The 15,587-nt window shown below is 43.1% G+C and overlaps 1 protein-coding gene across 1 annotated transcript; it reads left to right on the top strand.

The window, feature by feature from the left end:
* Positions 1-2,363: 2,363 nt before the first annotated feature.
* On the top strand, positions 2,364-14,320 carry foxk2a (forkhead box K2a). The gene is made up of 9 exons (XM_068305608.1): positions 2,364-3,155; positions 4,828-5,022; positions 5,480-5,621; positions 5,966-6,112; positions 10,044-10,237; positions 10,327-10,529; positions 10,617-10,874; positions 10,966-11,163; positions 12,789-14,320. Exons 1-9 carry the CDS (start codon positions 2,860-2,862, stop codon positions 13,016-13,018), a joined length of 1,863 nt encoding a protein of 620 aa, XP_068161709.1. The 5' UTR covers positions 2,364-2,859; the 3' UTR covers positions 13,019-14,320.
* The last annotated feature ends 1,267 nt before the right edge of the window (positions 14,321-15,587 follow it).

The following is a 15,587-nucleotide window of genomic DNA, read 5'->3' as shown; positions in this document are numbered from 1 at the left end:
GGCCTTCAGAAAAAGTTCTAAACCGCCCAGAACTACTAACCGTCCTCTGCCCTGTATTATTCTTGAATGCACCTCTGTTGGAATGGATTACGTCATTTTCAGGGCACACGTGCGGTGTGGCGGATGGGATTGGTTTTGTTAAATATGAAGATCGTACTGGCTTCACAGTATTAACAGCTAGTGGGCACCAGGCCTCTGTCAGGATCACAGTCCTCCTCTGTACCAGTGTCAACACTGTCTAAAGATGTCCACACGCAGAGATCAGCGTGGACGGAACTACACTACAGCTAGTAAATCTCAATAAGCTGCAGAGAAACCATGGTGGACGATTAATACAAGGAATCGGACTCAGGTCAAAACCAGTAGATACACATTCAAAGACATCTGATGGAATGTTAAGTTTATGAAAATCTGAGTCCCACTAGAGAACTTTCTTCAGTTCTTTCTGGTCTTCATTTGCTGATTCAGTCTGCCTAAATGGAATGTATCATTGTGAGTCACTGAGATCCTCCATCCCCTGCAGCAGACAGGAAGTGGGCTTTTGTTTGAGATTTGATTTTACAAGTAAATACAAAAGTATTTCACTTATGATAAGTCATATAAAAAATGTGTTGATATGTTGTATAATATACTGTATTTGACATTATTACTGTCCCTTTGCTGAAGTGAATGGATATCCATTAAACCTCTCTGAAGAACAGAATGCTATGATTTGTGCTGCAGTGGAAGCTGTGACCAAAACCCTATTCTCATCATTTCACACAGGTTCACTCTCATTAGACAAAAGGACCTTTATAGCTGGCTGTTGCCTTTCCCATCATTTAGTCAGGTTTGTGTTCCGCCATGCACTGGCAATGTGTCCAGACACCTCTGTCAATGAATGAATGAATGAATGAATGAGTGAGTGAATGAATGAATGAATGAATGAATGAACGAATGAATGAATGAACAAATGAATGAATGAATGGTCAGTTTTGTCCAGCTATAATTATTATTATAGTGCACCCTTGCACATTCATGCATCAACGCTCGCGACTCCGCCTCATGACGGATTATTGGTAGGAAGTCATGTGATCTCGATCGCGGATTCCTTAATCGCAAAAGTACGAGTGCGCACTGTATAACTGTTATTTTGCTTTGTTGAAATAAAAAAGTACAACACTTGTAATCATAATACTGTAATCCAGACACGAGCAAATGGACAGTTTGTCCATCAAATATCTTCACAACCGTTGCAGATAGTAGTAAATATCTCTTTTGTTGTTTTTATTACATGGCGTTTCAAAGCGGTGATGTATTGTAATTGTCAGTGTTTGTGTGTTCATCCATTAGTCCACCAAAAATCTTCACAACCATTAGGGATAGAAAGATGAAACAAAAAGCACATGACTCAGGCAGGAGAGGGGATGAAAATCAGATGATGACCTTGACCTTGAGAAAACTAGGTCAAGGTCAAATTTAAATTTTTGTACACTCAGGAACCGAATAAGATGGAAATACAAGTGAGAAGGCCAGTGTGAGTAAGACCATAGATCAAAGCTAGTGTTTTGATCTACGACAGTAGGTCAAAGCATTAGCTTTGATCTTGGACCTATGCAAATAGGTCAGGTTAAAATTTTCAATTCAGGGGTGTTGCGGGATGTTGCAGTCTGTCATTGCATTGCTTCTAGTTCATTAATGCAAATAGAAATCAAAAACTGATAATAGCTTACAACCTCCAGATACAGTAATTACGTTGATAATTTTAAGAGTTGCATTACTTTTGTCCGACGATCCTTCCATCCATTTCTTGTACCCGCTTCTTCCGCCATCGTGGGTCATGGGGATCTGGAGCCTATCCCACCTGACTGAGGGAGTGAGGCAGTGATGCCAGTGCACCGCGGAGCCACATGTAGACAGACAACCACTCACACCTACGGTCAATTTGAGACTGGCCAATCCACCTGAAGTTAATGTTTTTGGAGGTTTTGGATAGAGAACCCAGAAGAACATGCAAACTCTTTACAGAGCAGTACTCGAACTGGGAAGCACTGTGCTGTGCAGCAACAGTGCTACCATCACTTTTGTAGTTTTATGAAATTATAGACGGGGAAAGAAACTCAGAAGTGAATGTTGCCTGCCTTTCAGTCTGCCGTATCAATTTATAAGGTGATGTAAATAAATATAAACCGCATATAAATATGTCACAGATGACTCTCCAAACCTTGTCATTCCCCAAAAATGCCAATGTAGATCAATAACTAAATACTGAAGACACAAAAACAACATTTTGCAACCTAAAGATTCAGTGTGATCTTTTATATTTTTTGTAGTATCAAAATCTGACAACAAATCAAATTGTTCTTAAAGTGAAAACTGAGCTTGTATTTCTAATAATTTTTAAAAAAAATTATCCCATGCGGAGATAAATCTTTGTCCTAATCGTGACAAATGAAAGCCAATTCACGAAATCTCTGGCCCGCTTTTTCCAGCTCTCCAACCATCTGCGTGTCAACCTGCACTGCAACCGAACTTGTTCTTTTCGGTTATTTAGATTATTGTTGTCATTGGTAAACGCTACACATTAGCCCACCCACGCTGGTCTGCCATTGGATGAAAAGACTATCCATAACGACGCTCTCTGCCCGTTTGGCCGCTTTTGATTGGCCGCCGATCCCCTTTTTACCTCTTCTTCACGGCGGTGGGTCGGAGCCGCTGTGTCCCCGGTCTGGCACGTTCCTAGCCAAATTCTCCACGGTGTAAAATTGGATCCCCCCCTTTTAGCAAATCTAAAGAAAATCCCCAAATTAATTTCCTTGAAACCACTTGTACGTTTCAGTCTTACGCATATCTCCAAATCTCCATTAGACATTGGCGAAGATGGCGGTGGTAAGCGGGATGTCGGGGTCGGCTGTAGCCCGGCTGGAGGGCCGAGAATTCGAGTATCTGATGAAGAAAAGGTCGGTCACCATTGGCCGGAACTCATCGCAGGGCTCGGTGGACGTGAGCATGGGACACTCTAGCTTCATCTCCCGGCGACATCTTGAAATTTTTACTGCCGGAGAGGATGGCACGGGCACGGGGGAATTCTACCTTCGATGCCTTGGGAAAAACGGGGTGTTTGTTGATGGGGTGTTCCAGAGAAGAGGGGCTCCACCGTTACAGCTTCCACGAATGTAAGCGTGACCCTCACCGTTAACGTCTTCATGTTCTTCATAATGTGCTGTTGTGGGTTCAGGTGTTGTTTTTGTTTTGTTGTCCTGCGGCGGTGTTGCACGTGTTGTGTCAGGTCTGATACGTGCTGCTGGCTTGAATGGCGATAACGTCACATGAAATCTGCATGCGAAAATATGCTAGTATGAAGAAGTGGCGTTCGGACACAAACTTAAGTCATCACCGCGTGTTGGAGCGTGTTTGGTCCATTCTCCACGCGTGTAGCTCACCGGGCTGACGTCACACCGTCCCGGTCCCTGGCCGTAGTACACCGGCCACACCGAGCCACAGCTAGCAATTACGTAAAATGACAAAAGCGTTATTTATCTTTATTTACATTTTGTTTTTTAAACGCAAAAATACGTTGGTTCAAACTTGCGAACTGTTTGCAGACGTTTAGAAGTCGTTTTTACCTCAACGAAACACTAGAATGGTTAAACTTTAATGAAACTGGTTCGACTTTTTCCTCAAATCTTGTGTGTTTGGCTAACATTAGCTAGCATGCTAAGCTAACAACACGGGCCAGTCGCTAGCAGTAGGGTTCGGAGATGCTACACATGCTAGCGTCTGTTGCTCAGGAAGAGGGAGTGGTGACGGATTATTATGGTATGGCGCTACAACGGCGCGTGTGAGAGGTTCAATGTCAGCCCGCCTCGTGTTCCAGGCGGTGTTGACACTGAGCGACCTGTTCGGCGGCCTCCGCCTGTCGCTTGTAAACACTCCCCAGATAGATGGATAGATAGATAGAGAGATATAGAGATAGATACACACTTTCTCCAGTTCTGCGTCCTAACTTACAGTTTAAACTCATATTTCAAACAACTTTTCAAATAATTCGCTTTGAGGTGTCAGTAAGATGTCCGAATCCACCCTATTAATATTAAATTAGACATGGTGTGTTATGTGGTGAGCATGGTGTAAGTCCATATTTAAACTGTACAAAATGAATCCCAGCTCTCCTCTCATGACCTGAGTCGGACCTCCCTGACCTGCCTGTTGCCGGGCAGGAGTGTGTGTGTCTACAATGACGTGGTAGTAAACATGGCTTTTGTTGTTTTTATTACACGGCGTTTCACAGCGGTGATGTCATGTGATTGTCAGTGTTTGTGTGTTCGTCCGTTTGTCCGCCAAATGTCTTCACAACCGTTCAGATAGAGAGATGAAACAAAAAGCACATGACTCGGGCAGCAGAGGGGGTGGAAACCAGATGATGACCTTGAGAAATGTAAGTCAAGGTCAAATTTAAACTTTTGTACACTCAGGAACCGGATAAGATAGAAAAACGGGTAAGGCCAGTGTGAGTAAGACCATAGGTCAAAGCACCAGCTTTGATCTACCTATGCACTAGCTTTGATCTATAGTCAAAGCTACTGCATAGGTAGATCAAAGCTAGTGCTCTGATCTATGAAAGTAGGTCAAAGCTAGTGCTTTGATCTATGAAAGTAGGTCAGAGCACTAGTTTTGATCTTTGACCTATGCAAGTAGGTCAGGGTAACATTTTTAATTCAAAGGTGTCACGGGATGTTGCAGTCTGTGACTACCTTGTTTGAGTAGTATTTATCTGTCATGTTAGCATCAAAGGAATTGTATCCACACTAAACTTGTTGTTTTGTTTGTTTTTTCTTTGGACTTCAGGTGTTGTTTCCGGTTCCCTAGTACCAGTATAAAGATTACGTTCACAGCCCTGTCCAGTGACAAGAAGGAGCCAAGGAACGTGCCCGAGTCGCCGATCAAACCCGTCCAGCCCCAAATTTCCCCACTGACCATTAACATTCCTGACAACATTGCCCACCTCATGAGCCCCCTTCCTTCACCTACCGGCACCATCAGGTGAGAACAGGCTCATTTCAGTCTTCTGCAAAACACCACGTTTAACTCACCGGCTGCCGGAGCTCGTCAGTGAAAATGAGGCTTCCGATCATGGAATTTAGCGTCATGACGACAGATCCAGTTATGGAACAGAGGATGGAGAATCAGGAAGATGGAGAAGTTTTGTCAGCTTACGATGCAACAAAGTTTGCGTGTGTCAGAGCTCACCGGGGAGCAAATATGGTGTCGCTCTAAGCGAAGCATCATGGGAGCGGTTAAGAACAGAAAGGAAACTCCGATAAATGTCCGAAGCAGCATAGAAAGTCCACTGAAGGACATAAATTGCTACAAAGCTTTGGCAGCCAATGAATTAAATGTACATTAATAATAATCACAATTTTTTTCCATGAAATATCTTGTCAGTGTTCCAGAACATAAATTCTATCTTATTTTTTTCTTTTAAAAATCAAATTTACAGTGCAGCAAACTCCTGTCCATCAAGTCCGCGGGGGGCGGGGCTCTCTAGCTACAGGACCAGCCGCGCTCTGGCCTCTGACCTCATAGGAGACAACTCCCAGTCAGAAAATGACAAAGAAGCCTCAGGTGAAGACAGTCCAAAGGTAAGAACTAGACAGGGGAAAGGTGAATGAATACTGCTAGAATTGCTGCTTCAATTGAAGGTTAAAGAAGGTCTCCCATACAAAAGTGTGCACGATGCAGACTTCAGAGAAAGTCCAAGGATTCCTATCAGTGTGTGAGCACCACCAACATCCCAGTGGCTCATGCAGGTCAAAACATTGACCCTCTCAACAACATAGACTTTGGAGTAGAGAGTTTGGTTGAACTTGGAGTCTGTATTTATTCATGACATGTATGTCAACAAAACAGAGCAAAAGCACGATGTGGCCTTGCCTTGAATTTACAAAGCAAATTCCTGAAATATATTCTCATTTCTCTTCTACAGGATGACTCCAAACCTCCATACTCGTATGCACAACTAATAGTTCAAGCTATCACCATGGCCCCGGATAAACAGCTTACGTTAAATGGAATCTACACTCACATCACCAAGAACTATCCGTACTACAGAACGGCTGATAAAGGGTGGCAGGTCAGTCTTGAATTTTTGACACCTTTTGATTTGTACTTAAATGTTTTTATACTGCCCTATCTTTTTATAAAATAAGTTTGTGTCGGAATTTGAAAAATGTCATTTTGGGCATTTTCAATCCCTTAGTGGCATTAAACATGGTGTTGACATCACAAAGTGAACAAGAACAAACTTGTATGTTCCACAGAAGAGCATTATTTTGTTAAGTGAGTACATAAAACTTGTGGCCTCTGTAGAATTTAATGCAAATTTAATGCAATGAGCCAAAGAAGAAAAACTCACATTTATTCCACTCTAACTCTGGGGCAGTAACAGGAAGCCCATTACTGGAACAAGTACAGAAAATGACTGCTAAACATAGTGAAACACTACTTTCATCCTTTATGCCTGTACACCTCTTTACCTTGTGTAAAGCTGTGTACTATGAACACACACATGGAGGTGGTGTTTTAGGCCCTAGGCTGGTCCTGTTGAAGTGACTGGTGTCTGACGAGACAGTATGACGAGCTCCATTGCCTGAAACGCCCTTAAGTCACCATCAGAATCTCACTGTGACGTTGATCAATGCAGTAAGACACTCGCTTTCATCCTGTCGTTATAACTTAATACTTAATTGGTTCATATTTTGTTTTTTTCCCATTTGTGTTTTGGTTTTTAGGATGAAGTTATAATATACAGTAGCTATATTGTATAATATAGCTGATAATACAAGTGCAACTTTTCTGTGTGCATTTTAAAACGTAATAATACTTATGATATTAAAATGTCTCAAATTTTAGATGAAACATGAATTAAAAAATTAAAGTTACATTAACAAATATTGCACTTAAATAGCATTTAACATTCTGTGCAGAGATATTAACCACTTCCATGCAGACTGTTCAGTGCAGGGCCTTGATTCCAGTTAGCTGCTCTGTAAAAAGACCTGAAGGCATAGTTGATCATCTGTTGTTTCTCTCCTGAGGCTCAGCAGAGGTTCTAACTAAGAATTCAGACATCTGCATCAATGTTCGACAGTGTTGTGGTGTTTGGAGGATGCATGTGACCCAACTGTAAAAAGCAGAGCGTAGCAGTGAGCAGCTAACTCAGAGATGAAGAAAATCAGATGAAAGAAAGCATCAAGTAAGACAGATTCAACTAAACCAGTGGTCCCAATCTTTTCAGCTCCACGGACCAGTTTCACCTAAGACAATATTTTCACGGACTGGTCTTCATTTGCTCGATGATCGTTAATGACACCAGGACAGCTGTAGTCTAATAATAAATCATCAGTGGTTTCAGGTAAAATACAGACATCAACAGACAATAAACAACCTTTTTTTTTCATAAATTGATAATCAACATCTCTGTAAACAAAATAATTGTAAGAAATAATTACATTAAAAATTGGACTGAAGTGACGGCACTCATGAGGTTTATTTTGAAATATAGCAACTTACAATCAGTTCATTCAACGTAGGAGAAATACTGATCATTTCAATCAAAGAGTGAATGAATCAAATAGTAATAATTACAATAATCAATTAGTGGTTGTGGACTGCTGATCTCGGGGTAACGGAGACAATGACACCTGAAGTGTGTTCTGGACGTCCGGTCTACTCCAGTTTGATTTTCTTTAGTCACTGCAGAAAATCCCACTTCACAGAGACAGGAGGTTGGAAATGGAAGCAGGGATTAAGATACTTTATGGGTCTCAGGATAATCTGCCTTGACTTTAATCCAGAACACTGGAGTGGTTGTGCGCGCTTAATTTAGGGGTAACGGCTGGTAACCTGTCACGTGACCAAGACCTGTCAAGCGGGACAGACGTAAGCATTTGTCTGTGTGTCATTCAGTACAGACGTCACTTTTCAAAATAAAACACCTTTCAGACGCCGAAATTTTTTAAAAAAACGAGGTTGCGTAAATACATTTTTCTCCCAGTACCAAATGACCCACGGACCGGTACCGGTCCAGTGGTTGGGGACCACTGAACTAAACGATTACAAGTACAAAGAAAAGTGTTCTTGTTTGTGTGCGTCCTTGCATCTTTGACCATATGTTCTGTCATTACTTTTGGGATGCATAAGCATCATGTTGGGATGCACAATTTTTTTTTTGTTGAAGCGCATCCCAGGGATGCGCTACTTTCTGGAGGTAAAATGAACTCTGGTAGAAAAGAACAGCTAGCAGGAGGCCCACTTGGCACATCCTTCTGTCATTGTAAGACACGTCATCGACCCAACTGTATCATAAACACCGTAAACACCCCGGTCCCACTACGGTGTATAACGGGCCATTTCCTCCCCTCCATTCATCTACTTGCTGTCAATCTACCCCCACCCCTTAAAAGAGATGAGATAAATAATTTGTGCACTGAGCGATAGCTATATAGGGGAAGTTTGCTCATTACCCGAGATGAGATATCCAACTGGAGTGACATTCCGCTGGTTCCAGTCACATGCCACTCAACACCGATTGGCGGCCATCCCTCAGAAGTAGTTGCCGTTGTGGGTGGGGGAAGTGGATGCCAGGAACTGGAGACAAATAGACAAGCGCTCCCAAAAAGTGAAACTGAATAGCAAGTACAAAGGACACAGCAAAAGTGCTGAGGCACCACATGACTGGGACAGAACAAAAAATCCAGCGTGAAAGGACGGAACCAAAACCAACACCTGCTGTGGTGCCAGTGGCAGGTGTCATTTCCTTTATGACAAGTAAATCATGGAGGTTTTCTGCTACACTGGCGGGTCAACTTTTCTGACAGTAGTACAAGAAACTGCATTTCAGCATTAACAATTTCTTAACAAGGCAGTCAGAGACTGCAACATCCCGCGACAGCCCTGAATTCAACATTCTACCCTGACCGACACATTTTTGTGCCTCTGGCTTCCTGAAAATGTTGCTTTTTGTTTTGTTGTTGTCTCTGAAACCTGATGAGATACGTGTACCTAAAGTTATCACGGAAGTCCGACATTCACAGGACGTAGCGCACTTGCAGTTGCGGTCAGCCAATAGAATGCATGTACGGTATCACATGACTGCCTACCAAAAATTTGCGATGAGTACAAAAGTTGAAATTTGACTTTGATCTAGTTTTCTCAAGGTCACGGTCATCATCTCATCTTCATCCCCTCTGCTGCCTGAGTAATGTGCTTTTTGTTTCATCTGTCTATCTGCGGTTGTGAAGATATTTGGTGGACGGACGGACGAACACATGAACACTGACAGTTACCATACATCACGGCTTCACAGGATGTCAACAGTATGTGGCGATATCTGAACGTAGTGGAGAGACCTAAAAAGCAAAAAGGAAGCAACAAAAAAGAAAACTGAGGAGGAGACCCACCTTCAGGGAGAAAACTGTATGAGTCATGGAGGTTTGGTGAGAAAGGAGTCTCAGACTGGTTTCAGGATGATTGGTGGTGAGCTGTTCAATGTGTCGCCAGCTTGGCAAAGAAAAGCATCGACACAACTTGTTTATCGTTGGAAATAAAACCACGAAACAGGAAAACATCTGTGGCCACGAGTCACAACTCCGCCTTTGTCACAACTTCTGGTGTTGAATTCCTGAATTGTTTCCATTCAGCAACACAAACTTTGAGTTTGTATGCAGCAGAATACTTTATCACAATCAAATTTATGGAAATTAATGAATATGAAACACATTTATTTTTTATTTACCAGTCCACTTGGCTGCTGATCGAAAAATGTATTTCTGAATCCTGGTGAAGTTGGCTTTAGTGGAGGCAAAAAAAACGTAACAAAAACTTACCATTAGAAACTCCACGAAAGGTCCAGCAAGTGTGACTGAAGTGCGATAGAGTATTTAAATTCCATGAACCTATTTTGTTGTCCCTGAAAGTCCTGCCACTCCTTTCCTCAAGCCCCAATCCCCATTGAACTCAAAGGCGATTGCGACGCTCCATCATGTGTGTTTCTGGTGTTTCAGAACTCCATCCGCCACAACCTGTCCCTGAACCGCTACTTCATCAAAGTGGCCCGTTCTCAAGAAGAACCGGGCAAAGGTTCCTTCTGGAGGATCGATCCAGCGTCGGAGGGCAAGCTGATAGAACAGGCCTTCAGGAAGCGCAGGCCTAGGGGGGTGCCCTGCTTTAGGACCCCTGTGGGGCCCCTCTCTTCCAGGTAACACCGACTGTAAATGTTTTACACGTCATTGCTGTGGGGGTCCATTATATTTTTACACATGCAGCTTCTTTCCTTTCCCGGCCCAGGAGTGCTCCAGCTTCTCCCAGCCACACAGGAGTACTGTCTGCCCACTCCAGCGGGGTCCAGACCCCAGACAGCCTATCCAGAGAGGGCTCCCCAGTCCCCATGGATCCAGAACCGACCCCAGCACCCCCTCCAACCCAACCTTCAACTGTACAGCCCAAACTCGCTGTCATCCAAGAGGCCCGCTTTGCACAGAACGCCCCTGGTAGGACATGATGAACTGTTTGTGTGGATTCTGTTTGTGTTCTACGCCGTGTGAAGGACAGTAACCTGTAGCCCCCCTCCCTGATAGGCTCCCCCCTCAGTAACCAGCCAGTGTTGATAGCCGTGCAGCGCCAGGTGCCTCAAACGACCATAAAGCCTGTGACCTACGCCATGGCCTCTCCCGCCATCGTAACAACAACGGTTAGCTCTGCTCCCGTCATGCAGACCGTGCATGTCGTCCACCAGATCCCATCCGTCGCTATGGCAACTATCGCTGGACAGACTGCTGCTGCCGTGAACTCGGAACCTCAGGAGAACGGCGGCGCGGAGCATCAGGAGATCAAAGGTGAGACCTGCTTCCTGTGGTCGGCAGGCGTCACGTGACCATCGTCTGCGTGCAGAGTGTGATTTTTTGGTGCGTGTCTCCATGTGTGTAGTCAAAGTGGAGCCCGTCCCGTCCATCACAGCCTCGCCTATAGGTGGCGTCAGCCGCATCATCCAGAGCTCTCAGGCGGCTCCTTTGACAACAGTAACTATTGTCCAACAAGCCCCCCTGGGTCAGCACCAGCTCCCCATAAAGGCCATCACACAAAACGGGACCCACCTGGTCCCCATCGGTACTGCTGCAAGCACAGGTGAGACACACACACACACACACAGGGTGTGGGCATGAAGGGAGGTAGAAAGGCAGGCGGCTCCATTGCGGGTTGCCCCTGTGAACAGCCTGTTCTAGTATAACTAGTGTGGTTTAGCTACTGTTAGAAGAAGAAGAATTACTTTATTGATCCCGTAGGTAAAAAAATTCTTCACTCATGGTGTTTTTGTTAGTAGAGTATATTGGGACATACAAATATCAATCAATCAATCAACCTTATATAGCGCTTCATCACATCAGCAGACATGTCGAAGCACTTGAACAGAGAAACCCAACAGAACCATTCAGAGCAGAAGAGACAGCAGCGGGGAAAAACTCCCTCATTGAGGAAGAAACTCCAGACAGGACCCAGACTCTGGAGGGCGGAGCCAGACTCTGGAGGGCGGAGTCAGACTCTGGAGGGCGGTCATCCGCTTTGAGCAGTTGGGTGGGAAAGGAAAGATACCGGGTATAAAGACAGGGCAAGAGAAAGACAGACAGTGTAGGTGGTAATGCTAGTATAACTAGTGTAGTTTAGCTAGTAATGCCAGTATAACTAGTGTAGCTAGTACCGTATTGGCCCGAATATAAGACGGTGTTTTTTGCATTGAAATAAGGCTGAAAAGGTGGGGGTCGTCTTATATTTGGGGTCTAGACATTATACCCATTCACAACGCTAGATGGCGCCAGATATCTTTAAAGCGAATGCTGAACTAACTCCCCAGGCTAAAGCGAACCCCTGTCACGAAGAAGAAGAATAAGAATAGTGGTAAGAAAGAAAACAGAAGAAAATAAGAGAAGAGGTAACAGAAAATGGAGAAACGTAGCGACAATCTGGAGAAAGTGGGTCGAAGATCGGCCAGGTTAACCGGCAGCTGTGAAGTTACGACGCAAACTTCATTATTTCTTCAAATGTTCAGATATTAAGATGTGAAAGACAGTTTTTGCATGATTTGAATGAGGCAAAATAACAAGCTTTTTCTCTCTAGTATATTGTTATAATCATTTTTTTCAGATGTACTGTAATTATTTTCTGTTTAAAAATTAAGTTTGGTGTTCAAAGGGTCTTTTTCAAAAGTCTTGAAAAAGAGAGGGTCGTCTTATAATCGGGCCAATACGGTAATTGCAGTATAATTAGTGTAGCTGGTAATGCCAATATAATTAGTGTAGTCTAGGTAGTAATGCTAGTATAACTAGTGTAGTCTAGGTAGTGATGCTAGTTTACCTGTAAGGCTCAGGCAGACTGATGTGTCTTAAGCTGTGTTCTACCTGAACTCCCAGCAGACTTTGTTTTGTAGACGTTAACCAGTTCCTACCAGCTAACTAGGGGTAGTGTCCAGGTTGTCTAAATGTTTTCTTGGAGTTGGTGATTCTTGAAGGTGTCTATAAATAAAGGAGTGTGAGTGTTTCTGACAGCAGGCTCTAACTAGTAATGTTAGTATAACTGGTGTCGTGCAGTATTTTCCACACAGATAAAATTCCCAATGACATCCGACTGTTGTTGAGCCACTCTGTCAACCTTCTCTAGCAGATGTGTTTATGATCTCGTAGGTTGATGTTTCCTCCACAGCAGACACCACGCGCTCATCGCTCTGCCTCTAACTCTTGGTCTCGTCTGTCCCACAGCTGTTGCTAACCCTCTTCACCTCCTGGCAGCCCACGCCTCAGCCTCAGCATCCCTCCCCACCAAAAGGCAGAATGGAGAGCTGCAGGATCAACCCATCACAAAGAGGGTGAAACCGGAGGAGGAAGAGGAGGGTGGCGCAGCAGCGGCCACCAACACCCCCACCACCAACAACGGCACCACGGACAGAGCCGGAGAAGAAGTGGTCTGTGACCAGACTGGTGACAAGTAGCCTCCCACTCCAGTCTGCATCCCAAACCATGCTCTCCATCATGCATTGAGCCTCACCCCCCCCTCACTCTCACCCCTCCATCCTGACTGGTATCATCTTCTCCAAGGTGCCAAAAAAAGAGAAGCGATGCGGAAACACGAACAGGACTCCAAAGGGTACAAAAACGTCGTCCACGCCCCCCCCCCAGTCCTCTTCCATCGATCTAAGACCATGGAGAACAATGCAAAAACTAAAGACCAAGTTGAAAACGGAGCCAGAGAGTAGCTGATGAGTGTGAATCCCTGGTGTTTAAGACACAAACAAAAAGAAGAAACGATTGAACGAATCCAGAAATCAGATCAGAAGCGACTCATTGGATCAGGAAGATGAAGAGGAGCCTCATCATGGTAGCAGAAACAGAAAAGAGCTTAACTGTGTCAGATAGAAAATGCAACCAAAATCACCAGTAGTGTATTCCACAAAGGGGAACTTTGTCTATGTACGTTGATGATATTCCCATCTACGGCAGCTAGCCTTCTTGTCGACCTACCTAACCCAGTCGTGAGTAGATATGCAGTATTCTGTTGTACTAGTGTATCTTTGGATTTTTTTGAGTGTTTTCCCAAGGCACAGATACTCTCTAGTAATAATTAAGATAACTAAAAGCTATTAAGTGGGGTCTTTAAGAACATTTAAACATCACAACATAATATTTTGGGAAGCCTTTCATTTAGTTGTTTTTGTATGTGGACTCTGTTCAGTGAAATGAATGTAGTCTCCTTTTTTTTTTCCTTTTTAAAGAAAACACTATGGGGTGGATGTCTTTTTTCTGCTCATCCATGCAAAGGAAATTTCTTTATCACTGTACATCCACAGATTTTTCATATTTTACAAATATCCTATGCGATAAAAAGTATATTCCCATGCGTATTTGACCATATGCTTCATCAAGCTTGCATGTTATGGATCTAGAGACAATGTACGTGAGCAGATTATCTGAATATGGAACTGAAGAAAATGTAGACTGAATCTACACCATGATTCTGACCAGTGCTGCACTTAAACTTGTTGTTTTTTGTTTTTTTTTCTGTTTTTCTTTTTTGTATTTTCATTTGCTGTTTTTTGCCCCCCAGTCGTCATGGGCTGTGTTTGTTACCTTTGTGTTGAAGTTGGCGGTCTCTTGATTGATTGCTTGATTATTTTATTCTGCTCAGGCTACTAAACAGTCGATTCTATATTACACGAGGAAAACAAGTGATAGGTGTTTGTTCTGCTTCAGTGGGTAAATGCTTTTTTTTTTTATAAATTTATTTAAAAGACAAACTCTTAGTTTGTATTTCTTTGAGTAAAGGCCTTCTTTGTTTGGCAAATGCAATTACAAAATCTGTGCATGAAGAATTTTGTTCTCAGGAGTAAAGATGATCCAACTCAAACGGTTCACCTACTCACCCAACTTGAAGAGAAGTTGGATGGAGTTTCTTCGTTCACGTCTCAGAACAGCAGTTTTCCGTCCTGTCCTGATCAAGCTGAACGGGACGTGACTCCATGCAGCTCACCGGCTTTTACACGAGAACTGTGTGTCAGATCCACCGTGACCTCTGTCCAACGTTAGTCACGCTTAAACCAAAATGTAGCGTTGGATCTGACTAAGTTCTGGTTTTTCTACAAGCTGATCAGTTTGTTCACGTTCATCCTTCCATCTGACTTTGACGGGATTCAGTATGCAGTCTTAGATCTGATCTAATTTAATTTTAATTTTAATTTTTTATTTTTTTTTTAAATTAAAATTAAAATTAAATTAGATCAGTTCTCAATTTTTTTAAATGTGCGTCCTCCGGTCTCCTGGTACATGTAGAACTCTTGGACCTTTTTAATCAATTTTGAATAATGATTTAAAAGGTGCTAGGGTGGAGTGATGCACTCTTTCACTATATAGAGATTTTTATAATCCCCCTGGAGAAATATTTTCCATCAAGTCTATATTTCTATTTTTACGAAAAGTTCTACTTACGAAATTTCTCAGCAGGACAATATTACCTCTACTTACGAAGGAAAGTTCGACTTGCGTAATGTAAAAACACAGTATCGGCTGATACTCGAATAAAAACACAGGATCAGCTGATACTTGAATCTCCCACAGGTTCCCGTATGCAACATTCTCATAGCAGCTCTGCCATTGGCTATTACCTATTATGTATCTTCCTGGGATTCCATTGGCTAAGAGGGATGCCACTCCACCTCTGTGTGGAGCTAGAACGGTGCTTATGGAGTGATAGAAAAGCCTGAAAAAGGGATGCGTTTGGTTGATCTCACCAAAGAATATGGCCGTAATGCATCTACAATCACCACGTTATTAAAACAAAAGGAAGTTTAAGGCGTCGCGTGGGTGGTTGGAGAAGTTCAGGAGGAGGACTGGAATTCACTCTGTTGTTCATGGTGGGGCAAGAGGGCATGAACCAAAGAGGGCAAAAAACAATGGGGACAGCAGTTAAAAGGTAAATGACCATCATTATTATTCTTTATTCTTTGTTTTTTACGTTATGCACAACTCTCATTTATTGTGTAATAACCTCATCGTAACATGTATTTG

The sequence above is a fragment of the Antennarius striatus genome, chromosome 21, assembly GCF_040054535.1.
Source record: "Antennarius striatus isolate MH-2024 chromosome 21, ASM4005453v1, whole genome shotgun sequence".
Lineage (NCBI taxonomy): Eukaryota > Metazoa > Chordata > Actinopteri > Lophiiformes > Antennariidae > Antennarius > Antennarius striatus.
The sequence above is the reverse complement of the archived record's forward strand: the minus strand, read 5'-3'. Positions and strand labels throughout refer to the sequence as shown.